The sequence below is a fragment of the Musca autumnalis genome, unplaced genomic scaffold (assembly GCF_047663935.1).
Source record: "Musca autumnalis isolate F117 unplaced genomic scaffold, ASM4766393v1 scaffold_3, whole genome shotgun sequence".
Classification (NCBI taxonomy): domain Eukaryota; kingdom Metazoa; phylum Arthropoda; class Insecta; order Diptera; family Muscidae; genus Musca; species Musca autumnalis.
The window spans coordinates 66,177,496-66,199,473 of NW_027411866.1; the positions used below are offsets into that span (position 1 = coordinate 66,177,496).

The following is a 21,978-nucleotide window of genomic DNA, read 5'->3' on the forward strand; positions in this document are numbered from 1 at the left end:
TTTATCAGTCCACAATATGCTCTGCCACAATGATTTTGGTGGGGTAAATGATTTTTATTGAAAATCTTTGTATCTATGTCTTATCAACCGAGTGGAATATCAAAATATGACTCTGTCTAGAGGTTCTAGTCTTAACAGAGAACTTGTTTTGACGTCTAAATTGCCCAGAAGATGAGGATTTGTGTGCATAAGTAAGATTAGATTTGTAATTCTGCTTTATTTAGCGGAGAGCAACTTCTGTATTTTCACATTTTCTGTCTGGATCGTGCATATTTACAGCGCTTTTAGTATTTTGATATTTATTCCTTACAAAATAAACAGATAACTGCAACAATATCTAATCATTACTTACATTTATCTCCGAAACTGTAGTTTTAAATTTCGTTACAACTTTTGACACCAGCATTCCCTATTTTAATTTAAAATCTAGTACTGTCAGATATGTTTTTACTTCAATGATTTTGGTACCAAAAGGTACGATTAAGTACCAAAATTAACATAATTATAAAGTGTCAAAATACTTATGCCGTTTTGCTTTTGCCTCCCTATTTAAACATTCGCCTACCTAAACAGAAATTAATCTGGAATTTCGTTGATCCATTAATTTTTATTTAGCTGAGAGGTCAAAGAACACCCCTAAGCTGTTAATATCCCGTTTTATGAATGCTGACAATAATTATATGCCTTTTAAGACCAATGTAGATTTTGTCAAAATAATTATGCCGGGCACTGTATATGTATGTGGTGGTAGACAAAGGCTGAGTTTGAAAACTCGTATATATGGGGAATATTAACAATTCTTTCATAGGCAGAGGCACGCGCAAATTGGAACTTTGTTAAAAACAAAAAAAAAAATCGACGAATTCTTAGTTGATACGTGCTGACATGTTGCAGAATATTTTGATTTTGGTGTTTCTTTGGAAAAGACGAAAAGTGAGTGTGCTTCTCATTCATATGGGAATACTAGACACTTAAAGAGTTCGGTTTTTCGCTAAAAAGGCATCATTTCAAAAACTGAGAAGCCAATTGATAATTCCCTTTGCCGGGATGAAATCATGATATTGGTAGCGAGCAGTAAAATTTTTCAACACTGTCAGTTCGTTTTGAAAAACATTACTCTCTGTAATAGAGGGTAATAAATGAAGTTGAGCCAATTGGTGAATACTCCACTCAAGCAATCAAAATGGAAATAAAATTTCACTGCGTGGCATAAGTATTTTGACAAAATTGTTCTATTGATTTTTAGACCTCAGCAATTAAAAATTCCTTATTTATATTTTTGGTTACTATTAGTTACGGTAAAAATAATATATTTCACACACACCCGTACCATTATGGACCCATTTACTGATCTATATTAGGTTGTCCAAAAAACCGGTTTTTCTAAACAAAACGGTTTTCGGTTAACCGAAATATTCAACTTTTTCAAAAACCGGTTTTCGGCTTTCAAAATTTTTCAAAACCGGTTAACTGGTTTTGTAAAACAGGTACAAAATTGCTCATAATTGATAAATATTTGATTCAAAATGTGCGCAAAGGGGTAAATTTAGTATAACGACTTCGTTATTATATAATTATCTCATAATATCGCTGTTATTTGACATTCAACATCGAAGTGGGGACAGCGAAATTAAGACTGAAATTGTACTCTAAGAAAAGTAAAAACCCTTACATACATAAAATTGTGTACCAAAAGAATTAAGTATACATTTTATTAAGTCTGTATTCTCCCTCATGCGTTGAGAACCTCAAATTATCGTGCCGGAATCAAACATGCATTTTTTACCGTTACTCTTTACAACCTTAAATTCGACAAGTTCTTAGTTTACTTTACTAATTCATGAGTAACGTCATTCAAACTACCTTGTGATATTACGTATACGCAGTAGATTCATAGATCGTTCAGTTGAACTAGATTGGCACAACTATACATTTTACACAAAATATTTTTCAAATTTAAAGGTATCTGACATTTACAACATGGCCCGTTTCTTTTATTAGTTAAGTTTAGTTTACTTTCAAGAATACAATTCTAAATTTATATTAATAATACAGTATTTCCCGGATATAAGCACTGTGGAAAATGCAAGCAAAGCAGTACATATATGCGGGGGATTTATATATCAAAATCCCGTTTATAAGCACAATCAGTACCTATATACAAATCCCGCATCGGTGCATATATTAATCAAACAAAAAAGCCATTTCATTTATAAGAAAACATCCCACTTCTTTGTGTAGTATTAGGCTCGGAAGTTACGAATATTTAAAGAGAGAAGAATCTTAATTATTTTTATTCCTAATGGTTCGGCCGGGCCAAACCCTGAAATATTCTGACCTAATATAGAATAATTAGTTTTCATGCTGTTACGAAAGTACCAATGTTCACAATTTTAGGCAAAGAAGTCTTTTGACCACTGAGAACCTCAAAATACCTAAAATCAGACGGTACCGATATATGACGGCTATACCAATACTTGGAAACATAAATGCAAAATTATAGCTAATTCGGTCTGAAAATGTAGATGAAACCCTCAAAATTCAGGTATTTTCGGTACTGTTATATGGGGGCTATACCAAAACTCGAACGGCAAACAAAAGACTCATCTTTCCAAAATTTCAGCATTCTATGTCTTTTTTTGTGGACGTAAGAGTGATTACCATAGACGGAGGAACGGAAATGCATAGATCGAATCCGAATTTTACCCTGATAAAGAATATTTATACTTTATAGTGTTGCAAATGATTACTTCAATGATTTACAAACGGAAAAACAAAGTTAAAACACACTTCATACTATGGTGGAGGATATAAAAAGCCCATTATTTTTGCCTGTGCATTGTCTAAAATAGAACTGCTCTATATATTCTACTTCATGAAGAAATTTATTGGCTTGACAGCCTTACGAATAATACTTATTACATTTATATTTTCATATAATTCATTATTCTCCGACATAACTTCTCTGACTTCCCCTGTATCTCCATAACATTGTAGGTTGTTACTGCTTGTCAAAAATCACATCGTATGTAAATGCAAAAACATGCCTTTTTAACTGAGTAAACAATATTCATTGATTCTCTAAATTAGTCAAAGAATGTTTGCCTTTTTACCACCGCCATAACCAGTCCGTAGATCGAGTAAATGGCTTATTTATTTTTATTGCAATTAGCTCAGCTTTCTCTAAAAGCATATTGCCTGAAAGAACAGCTCTAAACGCACGCATTTCGAAGACTGCCTGCTCATTTTGCGTTTTATATTAAGATTTCTTCACGGGTCTTTCTCCACTTTACTGCCTTTTTCACGTATATGTTTGCCATATTTAACGCCTATGCAAAATTTTACTATCATCCAAATTGTTTTGAGCCGGTGCATACAAACGAATTTGTTTAAGCGAAAATGAAAGAATGATGACCAAATTTCAAGTCCTTATAAGAGGGGAATGCATATAAGCGAGATGCATATATCGAAATAATGCCAATGTATTTTGAACCAAAAATAACATTTGCACAAATTTCAGTGCTATTAACGGGGGAATGCTTATATCGGGGGTGCATATAAGATGGAAACACTGTATTACTATTTTTTTAAAACCGGTTAACCGACACAAATTACCGGTTTTTTCGGTTAACCGAAAATGACGATTTTGGCAAAAACCGGTTTCGGTTTTGTAACTCAAAATCGGTTAACCGGTTTCGGTTTTGGGAACCCTAATCTATATTTCAAGGATATGGGGATAATCACGAGATTTAATATTAAACAATATTTTCGATGGCTTTTTCCCATTATCTCGGAATATTTTGCGGATTTTGACTTTATTATTAGAGTAAGCATTTTTTTCTCTTAAAAATGTGATATTTGAAGGAAATATCTTTAAGTTTGAACCGAAATACGCTCCAAACGTGCTCCACAAAATCCAGCCTAACCATAGTAGCAGTGTTCTGCCAATGAATACATAACACTTCGATCAGTTTACTACCATGTTGTTATGAAAGATCGTTCAAAATGCCAAAATATTAAATATCACAGTATTTTAAACGGTGGATCAGACTATTCTGATGCCTGTCGGCATTTGGGCACGGAAATAGCATCACAAGTACATTAATTTCACAAAGATACCCAACTTTTTGTGGTTTTTTGACTCAACCTCACAGGAAAGGGTATTTTAAGATGAATTATGTTCAAATAGATTTTTATCAGTCCACAATATGCTCTGCCACAATGATTTTGGTGGGGTAAATGATTTTTATTGAAAATCTTTGTATCTATGTCTTATCAACCGAGTGGAATATCAAAATATGACTCTGTCTAGAGGTTCTAGTCTTAACAGAGAACTTGTTTTGACGTCTAAATTGCCCAGAAGATGAGGATTTGTGTGCATAAGTAAGATTAGATTTGTAATTCTGCTTTATTTAGCGGAGAGCAACTTCTGTATTTTCACATTTTCTGTCTGGATCGTGCATATTTACAGCGCTTTTAGTATTTTGATATTTATTCCTTACAAAATAAACAGATAACTGCAACAATATCTAATCATTACTTACATTTATCTCCGAAACTGTAGTTTTAAATTTCGTTACAACTTTTGACACCAGCATTCCCTATTTTAATTTAAAATCTAGTACTGTCAGATATGTTTTTACTTCAATGATTTTGGTACCAAAAGGTACGATTAAGTACCAAAATTAACATAATTATAAAGTGTCAAAATACTTATGCCGTTTTGCTTTTGCCTCCCTATTTAAACATTCGCCTACCTAAACAGAAATTAATCTGGAATTTCGTTGATCCATTAATTTTTATTTAGCTGAGAGGTCAAAGAACACCCCTAAGCTGTTAATATCCCGTTTTATGAATGCTGACAATAATTATATGCCTTTTAAGACCAATGTAGATTTTGTCAAAATAATTATGCCGGGCACTGTATATGTATGTGGTGGTAGACAAAGGCTGAGTTTGAAAACTCGTATATATGGGGAATATTAACAATTCTTTCATATTCCATTTCGAAAAAAAATAATTTTTCTTTTCGCGCTACATCAACGATTTTTGGTACATAGGTTAAGAAAAATTCCCCAGTACAAATCCGCTCGCCAGCAAATTTTTGGTTGGTGCAAAAAAAAGTTATCGCGATTTTACTTCCGCCTTTAAGAAAAAAATATTATAAAAACGCTAATATTTTAATGAACACAATTTTCACTAAATTTTTTCAGTATCACCATTAAAATCTGCATCGATATATATCTATTTCAAGGTGATCAATCTACAACAGTGGATGTAGCATCACTTTTTTTGGGATAAAATAAATATAGCTCCCTTAGCAGTGAAGTCTCGTATCTCGCGTTTTAGTAGATGGATTTTCACTAGTAATGATTTGTTTGATCCGCAACGTAAAAACCTAATATTTGCAATCAAGTACGAGGAAATCGAATAACGATTGTAAAAATTAGTCCCGAAAATATGATTTTAGAAAAATGTTCGCACAAAATTTCCGCATTTGGATGCAGATTTCTATGAAGCTGTGCAGTCTACATTCACAAAATACGTATCAAATAACTCAAAATCGCTAGTTCTACAATCCTATACATGATTATTAAAAACCTGTTTGCGAAACGAAATTAGAAGAAAATTTCAAAAACACTCAAAATGTCAGCATCATTTTATTTGATCCGCAACGTAAAAACCTAACATTTGCAATCATGTACGAGGAAATCGAATAACGATTTTAAAAATTAGTCCCGAAAATATGATTTTAGAAAAATGTTCGCACAAAATTTCCGCATTTGGATGCAGATTTCTATGAAGCTGTGCAGTCTACATTCACAAAATACGTATCAAATAACTCAAAATCGCTAGTTCTACAATCCTAAACATGATTTTATTAAAAACCTGTTTGCGAAACGAAATTAGAAGAAAATTTCAAAAACACTCAAAATGTCAGCATCATTTTATGGTACGCAGATCAAATTTTGAAAAGTTGTACATTGGTGAGATTATCCCTATTTAGATGGCTTCTATTTTTACCACTTTGACAGGAAAATCATGAAAAGTGTGGTTTAATCACAAATCGAGAGAAAACAAAAAAGCTTCAACCTATTTTTACCAATTATAACCTAGTGTTATTCAATGCAATATGGAGTTTTTTAGAAGATATTTCAAAAGATTCTGGTTAGATATTTACAGTCTTTTTGCGGCATGTGGGTTAGGCCGTTTTGGCGATGAGCGCCTCATATATATATATATATATATATATATATATATATATATATATATATATATATATATATGTAGAATGATTACTAAACTTTACACAGAAAACCCAAAGAACGGGCAAGCAACGCGGACTCGGCTCAGCTAGTCTAAATATTGAATTCTTTACGACTGACATGATGTTCTAAATCGGCTGGACCGAATTTGATGAAATTTTGTGTGTAGGTTTATTAGGTGTGAGAATAGGTCTATATCATTACTGCGATTGCGTCCGAGTTTTGAAAAATTAATACTTAGATAATATTTCTAAAATTAGTAAGTCCGACAGCAAACACACCATGGACAACGACAAAGCTATGAACCTGAGATTCCAGGTAGCTTCAATACTTTTCAAATGAAGGAAACATGAAGTCAAAAGGATCACCAGAAAATGATCTACAAGGATTTCTTGACATACATATCTCATTCGTGACACATGAGTCTGGCCAGACCCCACCAATTTTTTATTGAAAAATTTCCGAAATTTTTCTTAAAATTTGATTTTTCCTACATTATTTGACAAAATGAATACCCTTTTATGAAACTTGCCGCATTTCACCCTACCATGTCTTCAAAACTGCACATAAAAAGGTCGCAAATCAGGTTATGGGTTTGAAATCAGTGAATGTACCACAACCTAAAAAATCCTTGCAAATAGGGTTACACTTGTATTCTAGACAATTATACACATAACTGGACTAATAAAACCCATTACTTAGCTTTTCTGCTCTTTTTGTGGGGTGGATTGGTCCAAATAATGGATTCTCCACATGAATTATAAGAAAATCCTTAGTATATATGCCTTTATTTACCTCTTGATATCATCGTTATTGCACTGCAATAAGCTGTAAAGTCATAAAATAGACACTATTCATTCTGAATAATATGCCAAAACTAAAATATAGTGCTTTCAAATGAAATATAAATAGGATTTTCGAGCATAGAGACAAGAAAACTAGGAATTTTTTAGTTCGTAGGCATATGTACTGTTTTACTAACTTGATAATATCATTTAAATTTATAGTTTTTCGGCATGTTTTTGGCAAATAAGGATTATTTATTAAAGATTAGGGTCCTTTAAACATATAACTTTTTATATGAAAATGTTAATTAAGTTTACTAAAAAAATATAAATAATTGTATGGGTCTGGCCAGACTTTTGTTATAAGCTTACCCTTATAGTTGCAGAACAAGCTTATGTACTTAATATTGTCTTAAGCTTATATGTATATATATATATATATATATATATTTATATATATTTATATATATATATATATATATCAATTTTATATTTTATATGTTTCGCATCTTTTCACGACTTTTAGCAAACTGAATGTTTGAGTCCAACGTGTCTACAGCTGCATCTATGAAAAGTAGAAATTTTGTTATAATTTTTTAGTTAATTTCTAACTTTAAGTTACTTCCTATGCAATATTTGGTGCCTTGACAACTATCATAAACCGAATTACACAAACATCTGTCAAGCAGTCTTCTGACCCATAGTGCACACATTTCCCACCTGTAAGCATCTCTGGGAGAGTTTTTAATGCTCTCGTATCCTTTGGTAGATTTAAAACTTAATAATGCAGAGTTTGTAATTCCAGTCGAAATCGCTTATAACGTCGTCGTTTATAACGTCATATCGCTTATAGCGACGAAATCCAAAAGTCCCGAATTTCTGCCCTTTATATTTCACACAAAAAAATATCGCTTATAACGTCATATCGGTTGTAACGTCGGCTTTTTGTGAAATATTTGAATTTTGCTATCGGTTATAACGTCAATTCATACGAAGAAGGAATTTTTCTCTCAATAATTTTTTGTGTATATTTTTTCAAACTCAAGCAACAACAAAATACCAAACTTATGCACAACATGCTCGAAGATGGCGGTCTCAAGTCAATTAAGCTTGAATTTTTGCCACCCAATGTGACGACATAATGTTAGAAGTTTTGGATGGAAGCAAGTCTAACAAAGAAATTGCGGATACTACTGAGACAGAATTTCAAATGCCGTCAGTGTCAGAGGCGTATCTAGCTGTAGAAACTCTTCAACAATTTATTTACTCAGAAGATGTTACAAACAAAAATGTGTTTTGGAAACCCTTTCAAAATCTGAGTTACATTTAAAATTTATGTCGAAATTCGAAAGCACAAACTGATATAACAGACTATTAGAAATATAATCATATCCTATTTTAAGGTAATATGTATATCTGCTGAAGAATGAATTTAGTCATTTATACTTATATATAGAAAGAAAATGTAAAAAGTTTAATTGATTTTATTTAGTTACTTGATAAAACAACATATTTATACCCAAAAGTCTCTATACATAATATAATTTTACCTCTTTTATAAATATCGTTTATAACGACTATCGCGCAAATTTGTGCGTCATTGCAACAAGCAAAAAGATTAGAATGGACTTACCCAATTCATTACCCAATATTGACTTCTTCAATTATATAATTTATCGAAGATTTATAACATTCAAAATATTTTCATGAAAACGAATTTATCAAAAAAAAAAATTGTATACAAATAATTTTCAGACAGCCTTTGAAATGTTTACTACATTGAATTTTGTAATATTATTCTCAAGTTAAAATATAATATTATTCGTAAGTTCTATTACTTTTTATTTTTATTTGGTATGCTGGGATAGCTTAATTCGGAATCAAGTTCGTATAAATGTAAAAAATTATAATGAAAACGGGACAAAATCGTATGAGAACCGTACCTAAAATCTTCTGAGCAACATTTTTGTAGAATCTATATGGTTTAAGAAATAAAGGACGAAAAGGACATGTAAAGCATTGAGTTAGAAGAATGAAATGTTATTCAAAACGAAGATTCAACAACGCCAAACTGAGATATAGAGCTATTTTCCCAAGTATTATAGGGAAAAAATCAAAAACTTCATCGCGCGATATCTCAGAAACTTGACTAAGTCGAAAATTTCCTTTTGGCTTCTTAGTATACCCACCAAGGGCTTTCATTTTCAAAGGGAATTTTCCGCCCCCCAAAAATGCTGCTGCACAGTGTAACCTATCTAAATCATCATCGGGCCCCATCACAATTAAAGGCTAAACGTCGTACATGTATTGTTGTTGTGCTGTACCGAATTTGATGAAATTTTGTGTGTAGGTTCATTACGTGTGAGAATACCGAAAAAGCGAGGGGCGGGAGACCTCCTCCATAACGGGTTTTAACAAATCGCGACATCTCAGAGGTTTTTAGACGTATTGGTTTTCAATATCATTAATGGGTGTTTTGGAAGTAGAATACCGCTTTTGCGTCCAGTTTTTAAAAACTATGCGCACAGATTTCTAAATTTAGTAAGTGGGACAGGAAACACGCCATGAAGATTGACTTCAATGCTTGGAATAACTACACCATTTTCAACTGTAATTTAGAAAATAGCAGTTCTAATTCAGAAATTCCATTTGAAATTCAAATATTTTATTTGTAATTCAAATAAACTATCTGAATTACAAATAAAATATCTGAATTACAAATGGAATTTATGAATTAAATATAAAATATCTGAATTTCAAACGGAATTTCTGAATTACAACTGCTATTTTATGAATTACAGTTGAAAATGGTGTAGTTTGCGGTTATGAACGTGATTAAAATTAATAATGGAGTGGAGTTGGCTTTCGTGTCGAAATCTGAACTGTGATACAAATATTCTACAAAAATGATGCTCAGAAGATTTTAGGTATGGTTCTCATTGACAACTAATCGGGTTTTCCCGTTTTCATTGTCAGTTTTGACATTTATTCGGACTTGGTTCAGAATTAAACTATGTTTTGTTATACCCTCCACCATAATATGGAGGGTATATTTAAATTTGTCATTCCGTTTGTAACACATCGAAATATTCATCGGAGACCCTATAAAGTATATATGGCGAATAACAAAATTCCTTTACAATTCCATTTGAAAAAAATTAAAAATTTTTTTTACGAGCACATCTACGATTTTTGGTACAGAGGTAAAGGAAAAAAATCCGGTTTCAAATCTGCTCGCGTTCACGAAATTGGCCAATGCGCGCAAAAGTTATAGCGGTTTTTATTCTCATATAAAGAAAAAAATATTTAAAAATATCTTTTTTGTTGTTATGAGAAAATGTATGCATAAATCGTTAACAGCAGTTCTTATCTATTCGTAGATGTTTAAATAGTTATTAAATTTATTATTATTTTCGCGGAAAGTCAACAAATAATAAAAAAATTTTGAAGTAAATCCAAATTATCCTGTCCCAGAATCCGTACAAACCCTCAAAAAATAAATTAAAGAATATATGCGGAATCTAGACACTGCGTAGAAAAATATGATACCAAATTTATAGAGATTGGGTACGTAAATTGCATATTATAGCAACAACAAAAGAGAAAAACTTATTGTTGGAAAATATTGTTGCAAATATTTTTTTGGTTTGATTCTAAAAATTCATTTCAAATAATGAAGTACTGAGGCGAATGAATACCGAAAGTCAAATGATCAGAATGATAAAAACGAGAAAAACTGCTTATTTGGGACATCTTATGAGAAACAGAAAATATAATCTCCTCCAAGCAATCATAAGATCCAAAATAGAAGGACGCCGTCCGAGAGGGAGACGAGAAATAACATGGATCAAAAACATTCAGGAATGGACAGGACACCAAGATGAAACAAGCCTTTTAAGCGCCGCCAGAAATAGAGATCTAGCTATAATTGAATGAATTTTTTTTTTATTTTATTATACATATACAATCAAACAACTCTGTAATAATCAACATTGTATGATCGCTAATATCCGAATACGGATTTGCAAATAAAGAAGAAGAAGATTCTAAAAATTAGAAAAAAATATTTGGGAGTTCTCCAACTATTTTGCTAAAATCCCATAGAATAATGAATGTATACAGTTAAAACTTCATCAAAACATATGGTTTACCATCGCGAGAGTTTAACTGATTACTGTGATAATTTATAAGGGTAGGAAATTAAGAGTAATATTGAAATTACAATCATTCAATTAATATTATAATTAAAAAGCCTGTTATTCGCGAATTAGTTAAAGTCGGTTGATGCGCATCCGTTTTTGGATACAGCGAATCAATCTCTGTCAAAATTTATGCATATTTCGATGTTTCACTCAGGGGCCATTGTGTGCCACCAGTTGCATCATACACTGCAAAAAACCTTAAAGTTGGTAAAAGTCGCGCAATGTGCATACGATTTTGATGCGCATCCGGTTTCGTCAGCGCCTATCAAAAATACGTCCAAATATACCAATTTTAATTAGATTCTTCAAGAACCGCGGATGTGCCTCCACATTCTATTTTTTGTGAAAACCCCATATTACACGCAAATCTCTGTAATTTATGACACGCGTTTTCGCAAATATTATAATCGCGTATAAAGGATTCCATTCACGTAAAAAAATTTCAAGAAAATCGCGGTTTAGTACGCGGATTTGTCGAAATAATTTTTTGCTGCTTTTCCTATTTTCAGGGTATCTATATCCGCGGTTTTAGTGGATGGATTCGATCGCGGAAGGTCACATTAAATCCGTCGCGTAAAAAAACTAAATTCACGCGGGGTACAAAGGAAATTGAATGGCACTTGTAAATTTTAAACGCAAAAAATAGTTTTTTTAAAAAAAATCACGCATCAAATATTGGCCTTTAGACTCCAATTATTAGGATGCTGTAAGGAGCACACTCATGAGATATGCATTAAACGACGTAGAATCACGAGTTTTATAATTCTAATGTGAGTTTTGAATATTATCTTGTTGCGCGTCCGAATTATTAAAACAATTCAAAAAACCCCGAAATTCCGGCTTCAAAATGTCAGCATCAATTTTAGGTGGATGCAGTGGATATATCGAAAAATGATACACTAGTATCATATTGCCCATGAAGTATTCTTTGAGTCTTTCTTTGGGCATACAGTGCTGCTCAAAACATTTGCAACTCGGATGCCTATATCAAATTCAGTGTATTTATAGGAACATTTTGAGTTTTGAAATATGTTTGTTTTTGTTATTTGATTATTTATTGACCCTATTTTCAAGATTTAAAAAGGATTATTCAGTTATGAACACTTATGTTTAAAAAATGTGTGAAATATCGGAGGAACACATGTTTAAGCCTGCTCAAAACATTTGCAACTCCGTGTACAAATATCTATTAGTTAATTTTTTACGAGTTTTTTGTATTGATTGGCATCAAATTGTTTTTAATCACAAGAAGGGGACAACAAGCTTTCATGAGGAGTAAATTTTATCGCACATATGTTGACTTTTGATAGACAAGTATGTCGAAAACATGACATGTCTAATTTTTTAAGAAAAACTTAAATTATGACCACAAATTTTTATCAACGCTTTGCTAAAATGGTAATTTTTGAAAATGATGGATCCAACGAGTTCCAAAAAGAAACATAGGAACATCACAATATCTTAAACAGAGCTGTATACAGCGTGAAAAGAACTAACATCGCCATAAGATGGGAAGGAGATGCAAGGACAACAACATCTACTGCAGAGGATGATTAAATAATTATACGAATTATTAAGCAGATCCCTCAGAGGTCATTAACATATGTTAAAAAAAGGCTTGACACCGATAAATCGATACAAACACCTCCGATACATACCATGCACACTGGTATACCAAAATAGGCAAATTTTGGGAAAACAGTAATTTCCAACAAAAGTGGAATTTTTCATAGAAATTATGCAAAAAATGTGTGGTTATGTTTTTGGAGTAGTAAAACCTAGTACTTCTCCTTGATATAAATCAATATTTAAGTTATATGACTTGAAAAAATTTGATTGTTCACCAGAACGAAAGATAATAGAATTTGTCCCCTTACACGAAAAAGTTTACCAAAAATGTAGTAGGTGTTTTATATTGCCCTGGAGGTATTTTGATGGACAGAAATGGTACAGGATACATGAGGTCGAGATATTTATCAGATCCAAGAACTATCCCGACAGGTAGCATGTCAAAACCTCACCATTTACACGCCAGAATTGTCGTATAACAGAATGTTTTGGCATAATACCGCATTCAAACGCATATATAAACACGTAAAACTAGTAATTTTTTGAAAATATACTTAAGTTCTTATCGAACCCAATCAGCTATAGTAATCTAAATTCATATAGAAGGTTCCGGGACTCAAATCTGGACTCTAGACTATTAAATATCGAATAAAACCTTGGTATTTTACAATTATCCTTAAAGCACAGGATTCCAAAGGATATATTAATTTATTTAGTTAACTGGTATCCTTTACGATGTCTCCCGATAATAAATAAAATGTTTTATTCACAATATAATATCAAAACAAAAATTATTTCTTCAGATTTTGAATCAAATTTTCTCAGTTGCAAATGTTTTGAGCAGAATCAAAAGTGAGTTCGAGCTTTGTTTTGAATATTTTTGTAAAATAAGTGAAATTTTTGCAAATTAATTTTTAAATCTTTAAAAAGGATTCAATAAACAATCAATATACAAAAATATTGGCATTTCAAATCCACAAACTACCTCAGAACTATATAAAATATGAACTATTCATTCCAGTTGCAAATGTTTTGAGCAGCACTGTATGTCTATAAAATGTAAGGTTAAGCCTAAAATCGGAAGTGAGCATAAAAAAACTTGTTGGCTTCAACCCATTTTACCTATTTTTCTACATTGATGCCAACACAGCTTCCACGTAAATTAATTTTAATGGTCGACCTTATGGGATTCCTCCTAGAACACTTCAGTTTAAAGAATGTATATCATACTATATAGAATATGTTAACAGTTCGCGAATTCTGAAAGGGTGAAACTCGGATTCATCGATTGTAAAAAATTTTTGTTTTTCGCCATATATTCTTGCTCAGGGTAAAATTCTAAGTCGATATAACCATGTCCGTTCGTCCGTCCGATTTTCGTTATTTTGAAGGTTGTGTCCTCAATATTCATCCGAAGTGGCTGAAATTTGGTATTAAGTCTTCGTTGGGGGTAAACAATTTTCCCCCTGAATTTTGTAGGTATGGGTCCACGGCTTCATATAGCCTCCATAGAACGGTACCTACCGATTTTCCGTATTTTGAAGGTTATGGCCCCAATAATATATTGAAATGGCTGAAATTTGGTATTTAGTCTTCGTTCGGGTTATCCAACTTGCCCCTCTAAATTTTTCGGTATAGGTCTATGCCTTCATTTAGCCCCCAAAGAACGGTACCTACCGATTTCCGGTATTTTGAATGTTGTGGCCTCAATATTCATCCGAAATTGCTGAAATTTGGTATTTAGTCCTCATTTGAGGTATAAAACTTTCCATATGAAATTTGTCGGTATAGGCCAACGCCTTCATATAGCCCCCATAGAATGGTATACATATGAGCTTAATCGGTTACTTAAGACCGGTTCAAAGCCCGGGTTTTTTATCGGAATATCCGGCTCAAAAATTTAAAAAACCGGATCTATCCTCCAATAAAATTTGTCATTAACATGTTCGGCATAACGAGAGCTATTTATGGTAAACATTTAAGATGCAGCCCAGATGTCTGTATAAACAACAACCAATTTATATATCTACATACATACCAATAAATAACCAATAATTAATTCTGAACCAAGTCCGAATAAATGTCAAAAATGACAATGAAAACGGGACAAAATCGATTAGTTGTCAATGAGAACCGTACCTAAAATCTTCTGGATGCTGAAAAATCTCGTCTTGTGGTACTTTCACTGCGGTTCAAGAAATAAAGGACGGAAATGACATGAAAGGCATTGAGTTAGAAGAATGAAATGTTCTACAAAAAGATTCGCCAATCGATGTTACTTAAGACATTTCACCTCAAAACGAAGCTATAATAACACCGAACAGAGATATGGAGCTATTTTCCCAGGCATTATAGGGAAACAATTAAAAACTTCATTGCGCGATATCTCGGAAACTTGACCTATGGCGCAAATTTCCTTTTGGGTTCTTAGTATACCCATCAAGGGCTCTAATCTCCAAAAGAAATTTTCCACCCCCAGACTTTGAGTTCCATTTTGTGTCACAGTTTAATTTGTGTTATGTAATAGAGTTCTTAATATTCCCAGTTTTTCGAGTAACTAGGGAATTACTAACAATTTTGCTGGCTACTGGTAAACACAACAAGTTACCACCCAATCTACTCGCAATGCTATAGACTGGTGAATTTAACATGGGGATGTCATAGGGGGTCTATTGTCCCCTCACTGCATTACCAGTAACCAGCCAATTCGATAGTCGTGTGAAAGCAATTGTTTCTTCATTGCATTGACAGTAACCATTTCGATAGTCCCAGGAAACCCAATTGTTCCTTCATTGCATTACCAGTAACCAGTCAATTCGGTAGTCAGAAATGATAGCCAAAATTAGTAGTAACATGAAGTCAGAAAAAATATGTAAATGCATATATGCATTAGCCACAATCTATTTTATAACATGGACTGCAAAAATTTTACAAAGGACAATATAATCTTGTATACATATGGATATGATAGGTTCATCTTGATCCTCGATGCTGGAAATTGTGTGTGACTACTTGATACATCGACTTATGTTTATTTGGTCCTTGGAATGTTTTGTCTCGTGTGTCCTTCAGAGCATTCAAAAGTTCCTGAAATAAAATTTATAGAAGTTCAATGAAATTACGCGATAATAAATTGTCTTAAGATATGTATCAATACTTACCACAGATATATGATAAATATTCTTCTTAAATTATTCATCATTTCTATGATTTAGCGCGTAACACGTTCTCTTTTTACATCTTCAATTTTTGCCCAACAAACACATCAAAATACGTTTTTTAATTATGAATAAACAAAATGTCAGATTTTTTTTCTATTTTGTTAAAAAAGAGATAATGTTGAAAAGAGATTACAAGAAACATAGTTGATTAGATTATCCATCGGCAGTCTATTAAATAGTTAATATATTGCACGCCGCATTACCTGTAACTAGTGAATTGACATGAAAGGCAGGGAAGCCCATTTCCAGTGACAAAAGCAGGCTAAAGGCTATTTTGTGTGCCATTTTTGGTTGTAAAGTAACTAGGATCAATGAGTAACTAGTTACATAAGTATGTCAAAGTAGACAATTGCTATTTCTTGAACAACTGGGTTATTTGTTACACTAATATTAAATGCATTTTAATTGCATTCTTAGACTGATTAAAAACACATTCCGAAGAATGCCTTTAAATTCAATCAAAAGCACTACATCAAAATAGTTTCTGTGTTGTGAAAGTATAATTCAACTTAGTCGCGCGCTCCCTTGTAAAATTCATTAGTGAATCCACAGAAAAAGGTGTATTGCAACGTACTTGTACTACATTCGTGGATGCAAACTTTTTGCTGCGATGTAAAAAAGAGCTTCCAAAATGACAGACTTTAGCAAATATTCCAAAAAATCTTATTTTGGCTCTACGGAAATTTTAATTTTTGGTGAAAACCACAGATATATTTTAATATACAGACTATTGCAAAACGATGTATGCACTTTTGAAATCCATAAAAACACAGTACAACATATATTATTATAATAAACAACGGGATTACTTATTTAAGACATCAAATGCAGGTTTTCATTTGATGGAAACGAAGGTAAACTTCACACTAAATCTTGATATAAAAGAAACTATATTTTAGAGTGAAAAATTCTATATTAAATTAGACATCAAATGTCGCATTAGCAAAGTGTATGGTCTGGTTTATTAAAAACACACTTGTTCTTTATTCTTTATTTTTAGCGAACGAAACTTTACTCAGAACTCTGCTTAGCTACTGTTCTCTTCATGGTGCAAGCGGAGGTGGCTTAGCGTCAGTAAGGATGGAAGTTGTTCTTCTTCTACAAGAATTGCAACAGGAAAAGACACAGCAGCAATTACTAAGCCCATTACCCTTTCCAACGACTCTTCCATTGTTAAGTGCATGTGTAGCCGGAAATAAAACTGTGATCGCAGATCCCATTAAATACCTACAGGTAATTATTTACGCTTAAAGTTTCTCAACAATTTATTTGCCCATAAATTACATTTTATTGTTAAAAATTTATTTCTAATTTATTTCTAAGTTTCTCAACAATTTATTTGCCCATAAATTACATTTTATTGTTAAAAATTTATTTCTAATTTTAAAATCGAAGAGCACATTAAAGAAAACAAATAAAAGTGGGATATAGTCGGGGAGGGTCGCCCATGTGATACCCCACACCTTGGTAATAGTTTTCCGTCATATTTTATTGCAACACTGTTTAGCATACATAGTTTATTCGTACATGTTTAAGTAGATATACATGGTAAAATACCAGACATATAGCTCATATGTATGTCGCCATTACTGGTATTATATTCTTTATGTTATAATTATAATAAAGCTTCTGGAGATCTTATATAATAAAGCTTCTGGAGATCTTATATTCGTAAGGAATCCTCTGCGAGAGCTTCCACAGTAGCCAAGACGATACGAGTAGCATTTCTATCGGACGACCGTAAGGTCGTTAGGATCTCCTTGAAGCTACGCTTGATACTTTTGGGGGCAAATAGTCCTTCATATTCTACGTTGGGTTTAGCACCAAACAAGACGTAGACCTGATTGAAAATCTATTGAAATACGAAAGGATTGACAAACAAATATCAGAAAAAGGAATTAACAAAATCATAAATCATCTGTGGTATCTTACTCCTGGCATTGTTTTCCTGGTATTGTTTGACCCGACAGTGCAAAACACCGTAAAGAGCCGTATAGGGTTTTGGGGTTTACCGGTTTTTATCATTCCCGAGAAACGGGAATAAAAAATCGCCATTCCCTGGAATCCGAATTTTTTTAAAATACGGGGGGGGGGGGGGGGGGGGGGGTTGATCAATGTTTCCGCATTTTTTATACATAGTTATATAGTTATATGAAATACAACACCATGGAACAGGTGTGAGAGGTCCAGGCTAAATTTTCAGAGAATTCCATTCCGAAATAGAGCTGACGCAATTTCTGTCGAGCAAAACCGAAAAAAATGATGGATCGCACCTGGAATTCTCGGTATTTTGGGTAAGGGATTTTCCCGGGAAATCGGGAAATATGTATTTACATTTATCACAGCTGATATTGAATGAATAAACTTAACTAATACGATAAGATGAGAAATTATACGTCCGTCTCCTTTATACCAACAAATCAGAATCCGATTATGATTTTAGAGAATCGGGAGATAACAAAAGATTTGGATATACATAAGTTAAATCCTCAAAAAGTTAATAAGAGCTCCACAAAAACTTGTATGGACTATAACAACGCATTTTGTCCTGTCCTTCATATAAGTGCGAACGATTATTTTTTTATTTTAAAGTCCTATTTTTCAAGCAATTTTATGCAGAAGAAGATATCTGAAGAAGAAGATCTGATATTTCGGTTGAATAATTTGGCTAAAACTTTTTTTTTCAGCAATTTCGGTGTGATAATGAGACAATGAAGCTAAAACCCGAAAATCCGTCGGTACCGTTCTACGGTGCCTATATCATATATACTGACAAATTTAGATAGAAATGTTTTGGTATTCCAAAGAAGAGTAAATGCCACATTTCGGTAGGACACTGGGGCCACGACCTTCAAAATACAGAAAATCGGGAGGTACCGTTCTATGTGGGCTACGTGAAGGCGTGAAACTATACCGAAAAAAATTCAAGCGGAAAGTTTTACACCCCAACGAATACTAAGTACCAAATTTCAGCCATTTTGGTGAGATTATGAGGCAAACCCCTTCAAAATACCGAAAATCGAGAGGTACCGTTTTATGGGGCTATATGAAGACGTGGACCTACGTCGACAAATTTCAAGCCAAAAGTTGTATATCCACAACGAAGACTAATGGCCTGTTTCACTAAGACGATTCGAATAACAATTCGTTCGAACTACTGCCAAACTTCTGTTTTTTAAAACATATTTTATTTATTTTCGTATTCAATCAAACAAATATTTTCTACAACAGCAAGAGTTTGATAGTAATTCGACATGATTATATCGATTTAGGATTTTATGCTAATCAATAATATATGGGAATTTCTGAGTGAAATCGGGCACTTTTTGAAAATGAGGTTTTTGATTTCCTTAATTTTTTGCTGTGGTGATGCTTTTAGTATACTTTCAGATTTTTTGGACTTAAGGTTTCTGTAAAAATATTATGCAATGTAATACTCATAACTTCCCATCATTTAGAAGAATATACTTATTGATGCTAAGAAAAATTATTTTCTAGTGTTTTTATTTATTTCTTTTTTATTAATACTTCAATTCCTGCTACAGGAAATCAATCAAAAAGTCATAATCCTTATATACGCAGACAGAGATGGCAACCGATGGCCGAAGCGCTGACGTAGTGAGGTTCCGGGTCAATCCGATGTCGAAGATATCGCCGCCGTGGGGTTTTTTTGCAACTTTCAGGCTATTTTCTCAGGAAGTATGGACTTGCCCCTGATGAAACTTGTACCGTCGTATGGAGGGCAGTGAATACAAGTTGCTAAAACAAAGCGATTCGAGTGATGGCCCTAAACTGAAATTTTCAGAAATTTTGTGTGGAAGGTACCCGAAGGAGTGGACCGATTGAGTCCATATTGAAACCTTATTTAAGTCTGGTACACATTTCACGATGGGCAAAGTATGGACAAATCGGTTACTCCCTTCAAGAGTTACTTGGGGTCTAAAACCATTATTTCGATGAGGCACATTTTGCCCGTATGAAAGTGTATATCACCAATATTTTTGAAATTTTAACATAGCTGAAGCCAAGGTTTACCCTTTTAAAACATGCGACTCGTGATTGTATATTAAACAAGTTAAATACTTTTGGATAAAATGAAATGTTTTTGGACGTGGCAAAAAATATTGGCCTTAAAAGATAATTTGCGAGGAAGCTGTGGCTATATTTATGTTAAAAAATTGGTGAAAATGGGTTGAAGCCACCATGTCTTTTTTTGTTATCTCTTTATTTGTGAGTAAACCACACTTATCTCGAGTTTCTTGTCAAAGTAAAAGCAGAAGAAAACTAAATAAGGATCATCTCACTAATTAATTACTTTTCAAAATTTCGTCTGCTTCTACCATTAAATGATGCTGACATTTTGAAGCCAGATTTACAGTGTTTTTGAAATTTTCTTCTAATTTCATTCCGCAAACAGATTTTTATAAAAACCATATATAGGATTGTAGTACTTGCGATTCTGAGTTATTTGATAGGAATATTGTGAATGTAGTCTGCACAGCTTCATAGAAATCTGCATCCAAATGCGAAAAATTTGTGCGAACATTTTTCTAAAAATCATATTTTTCGGGCCTATTTTTAACAATTGTTATTCGTTTTCTTCGTACTTGATTGCACTTTTTAGTTTTTTACGTTCCTGACCCAATAAATCATTCCCCGATAAAATCCATCTACTAAAACGCGAGTTACAAGAAATTCCAAAGTAGAAAAATCGTCTAAAATTGTTTTTGGAAATATCGCGTATTTTATCGCGTTTTCTGCGGTTCGTTTCCACTGCAATGAAACAACTAGTACAGCATCTTCGTTTTAGCGGAAACAGACATTTGAAAACTTCACTTATAGCTCCCTTATAATATACAATAGACATTCATTTTATCTCAAAAAATAGTGTGTGATGCTACATCCACGGTTCTTGATTGATCGCCTTGAAATAGATATATGTATATCGATATAGATTTTCATGGTGAACACTGAAATCGGATGCGGACAAAAGTTGTATGCACTTTGCGCAAATTAGAGATATTTTATAGATTTTTAATGCTAGGATGCAGCCGATGCTACATCTTAGCCCCCCAATGTAAATTTCGAAAAATATATAAGAATTAAAAGATATGGTGTTGCTGTACATGAAAATCACATGCGGACAAATGAGTTTAATAATTACGCGATTTATAAGTATTTTAAAATGCATATAAATTAAAATGGGTTATTTGACCTCTGTTTCCATTTCAGAAACTTTGAGATATATCCTCATCAACCCAATTACCTTCCCTAATGCGAAAGCTTTTATATGAATGCCAATAAAGCAAAATCCGTATATTTTATTGGGAGATTTAAGCAAAACGAAGAAAGTATTCCTATAGATTTTTCCAATATTTTCTACTACATAATGCATGTGGAAAAATATTTTGTCAAATAAAAAATTCTTTTTTGACCAAAATATGTAGTTATTTTGGCTGTAACATCAAAACTATAACACCACGATTGTAGTCTCATTTGATTCGCCGTGAAGTTTAGATCCACAACAAATTTTTATGTAATTTTATGACCACTAAACTGGCCTTAATTTTGAAAAAAGTTGACTTATATTCAATAATTGAGGCGTTCAGAGCACACTTCGACTAACTCCATAAAACAAAATGTTGAGAAAAGCAATGATGAAATGTATATTGTTTTTTAAAATTCCCCTGATAATATGGATTCAAATAGAGAATGTAGAATGCATAATAGCAGGTATAGCTTTCATCTAACGGTATATAAAATAAAATAAAAAACAATAGTCAACAAGCAATCGTTAGTAATGCTGTGGTAATGGTGGAGTTAATCGAAGTGTGCACTGAAAAAAGTAATAAAGTTAGGTCTAGAATTTTTTTATTAACGAAACACTTAGTTTTATACACATATATTACAGGTTTTACATAAAAATTAATGTCGG

The 21,978-nt window shown here is 32.7% G+C and overlaps 1 protein-coding gene across 3 annotated transcripts in view; it reads left to right on the top strand.

The window, feature by feature from the left end:
* Rbcn-3A (rabconnectin-3 alpha) overlaps positions 1–21,978 on the top strand; it is a 696,059-nt gene that overhangs the window by 406,493 nt on the left and 267,588 nt on the right. For all 3 annotated transcript variants that reach the window (XM_073979377.1, XM_073979376.1, XM_073979378.1), the window contains one exon: positions 17,044–17,276. In XM_073979377.1, coding sequence (XP_073835478.1) covers positions 17,044–17,276 — 233 coding nt within the window. The remainder of the gene's footprint in view (positions 1–17,043; positions 17,277–21,978) is intronic.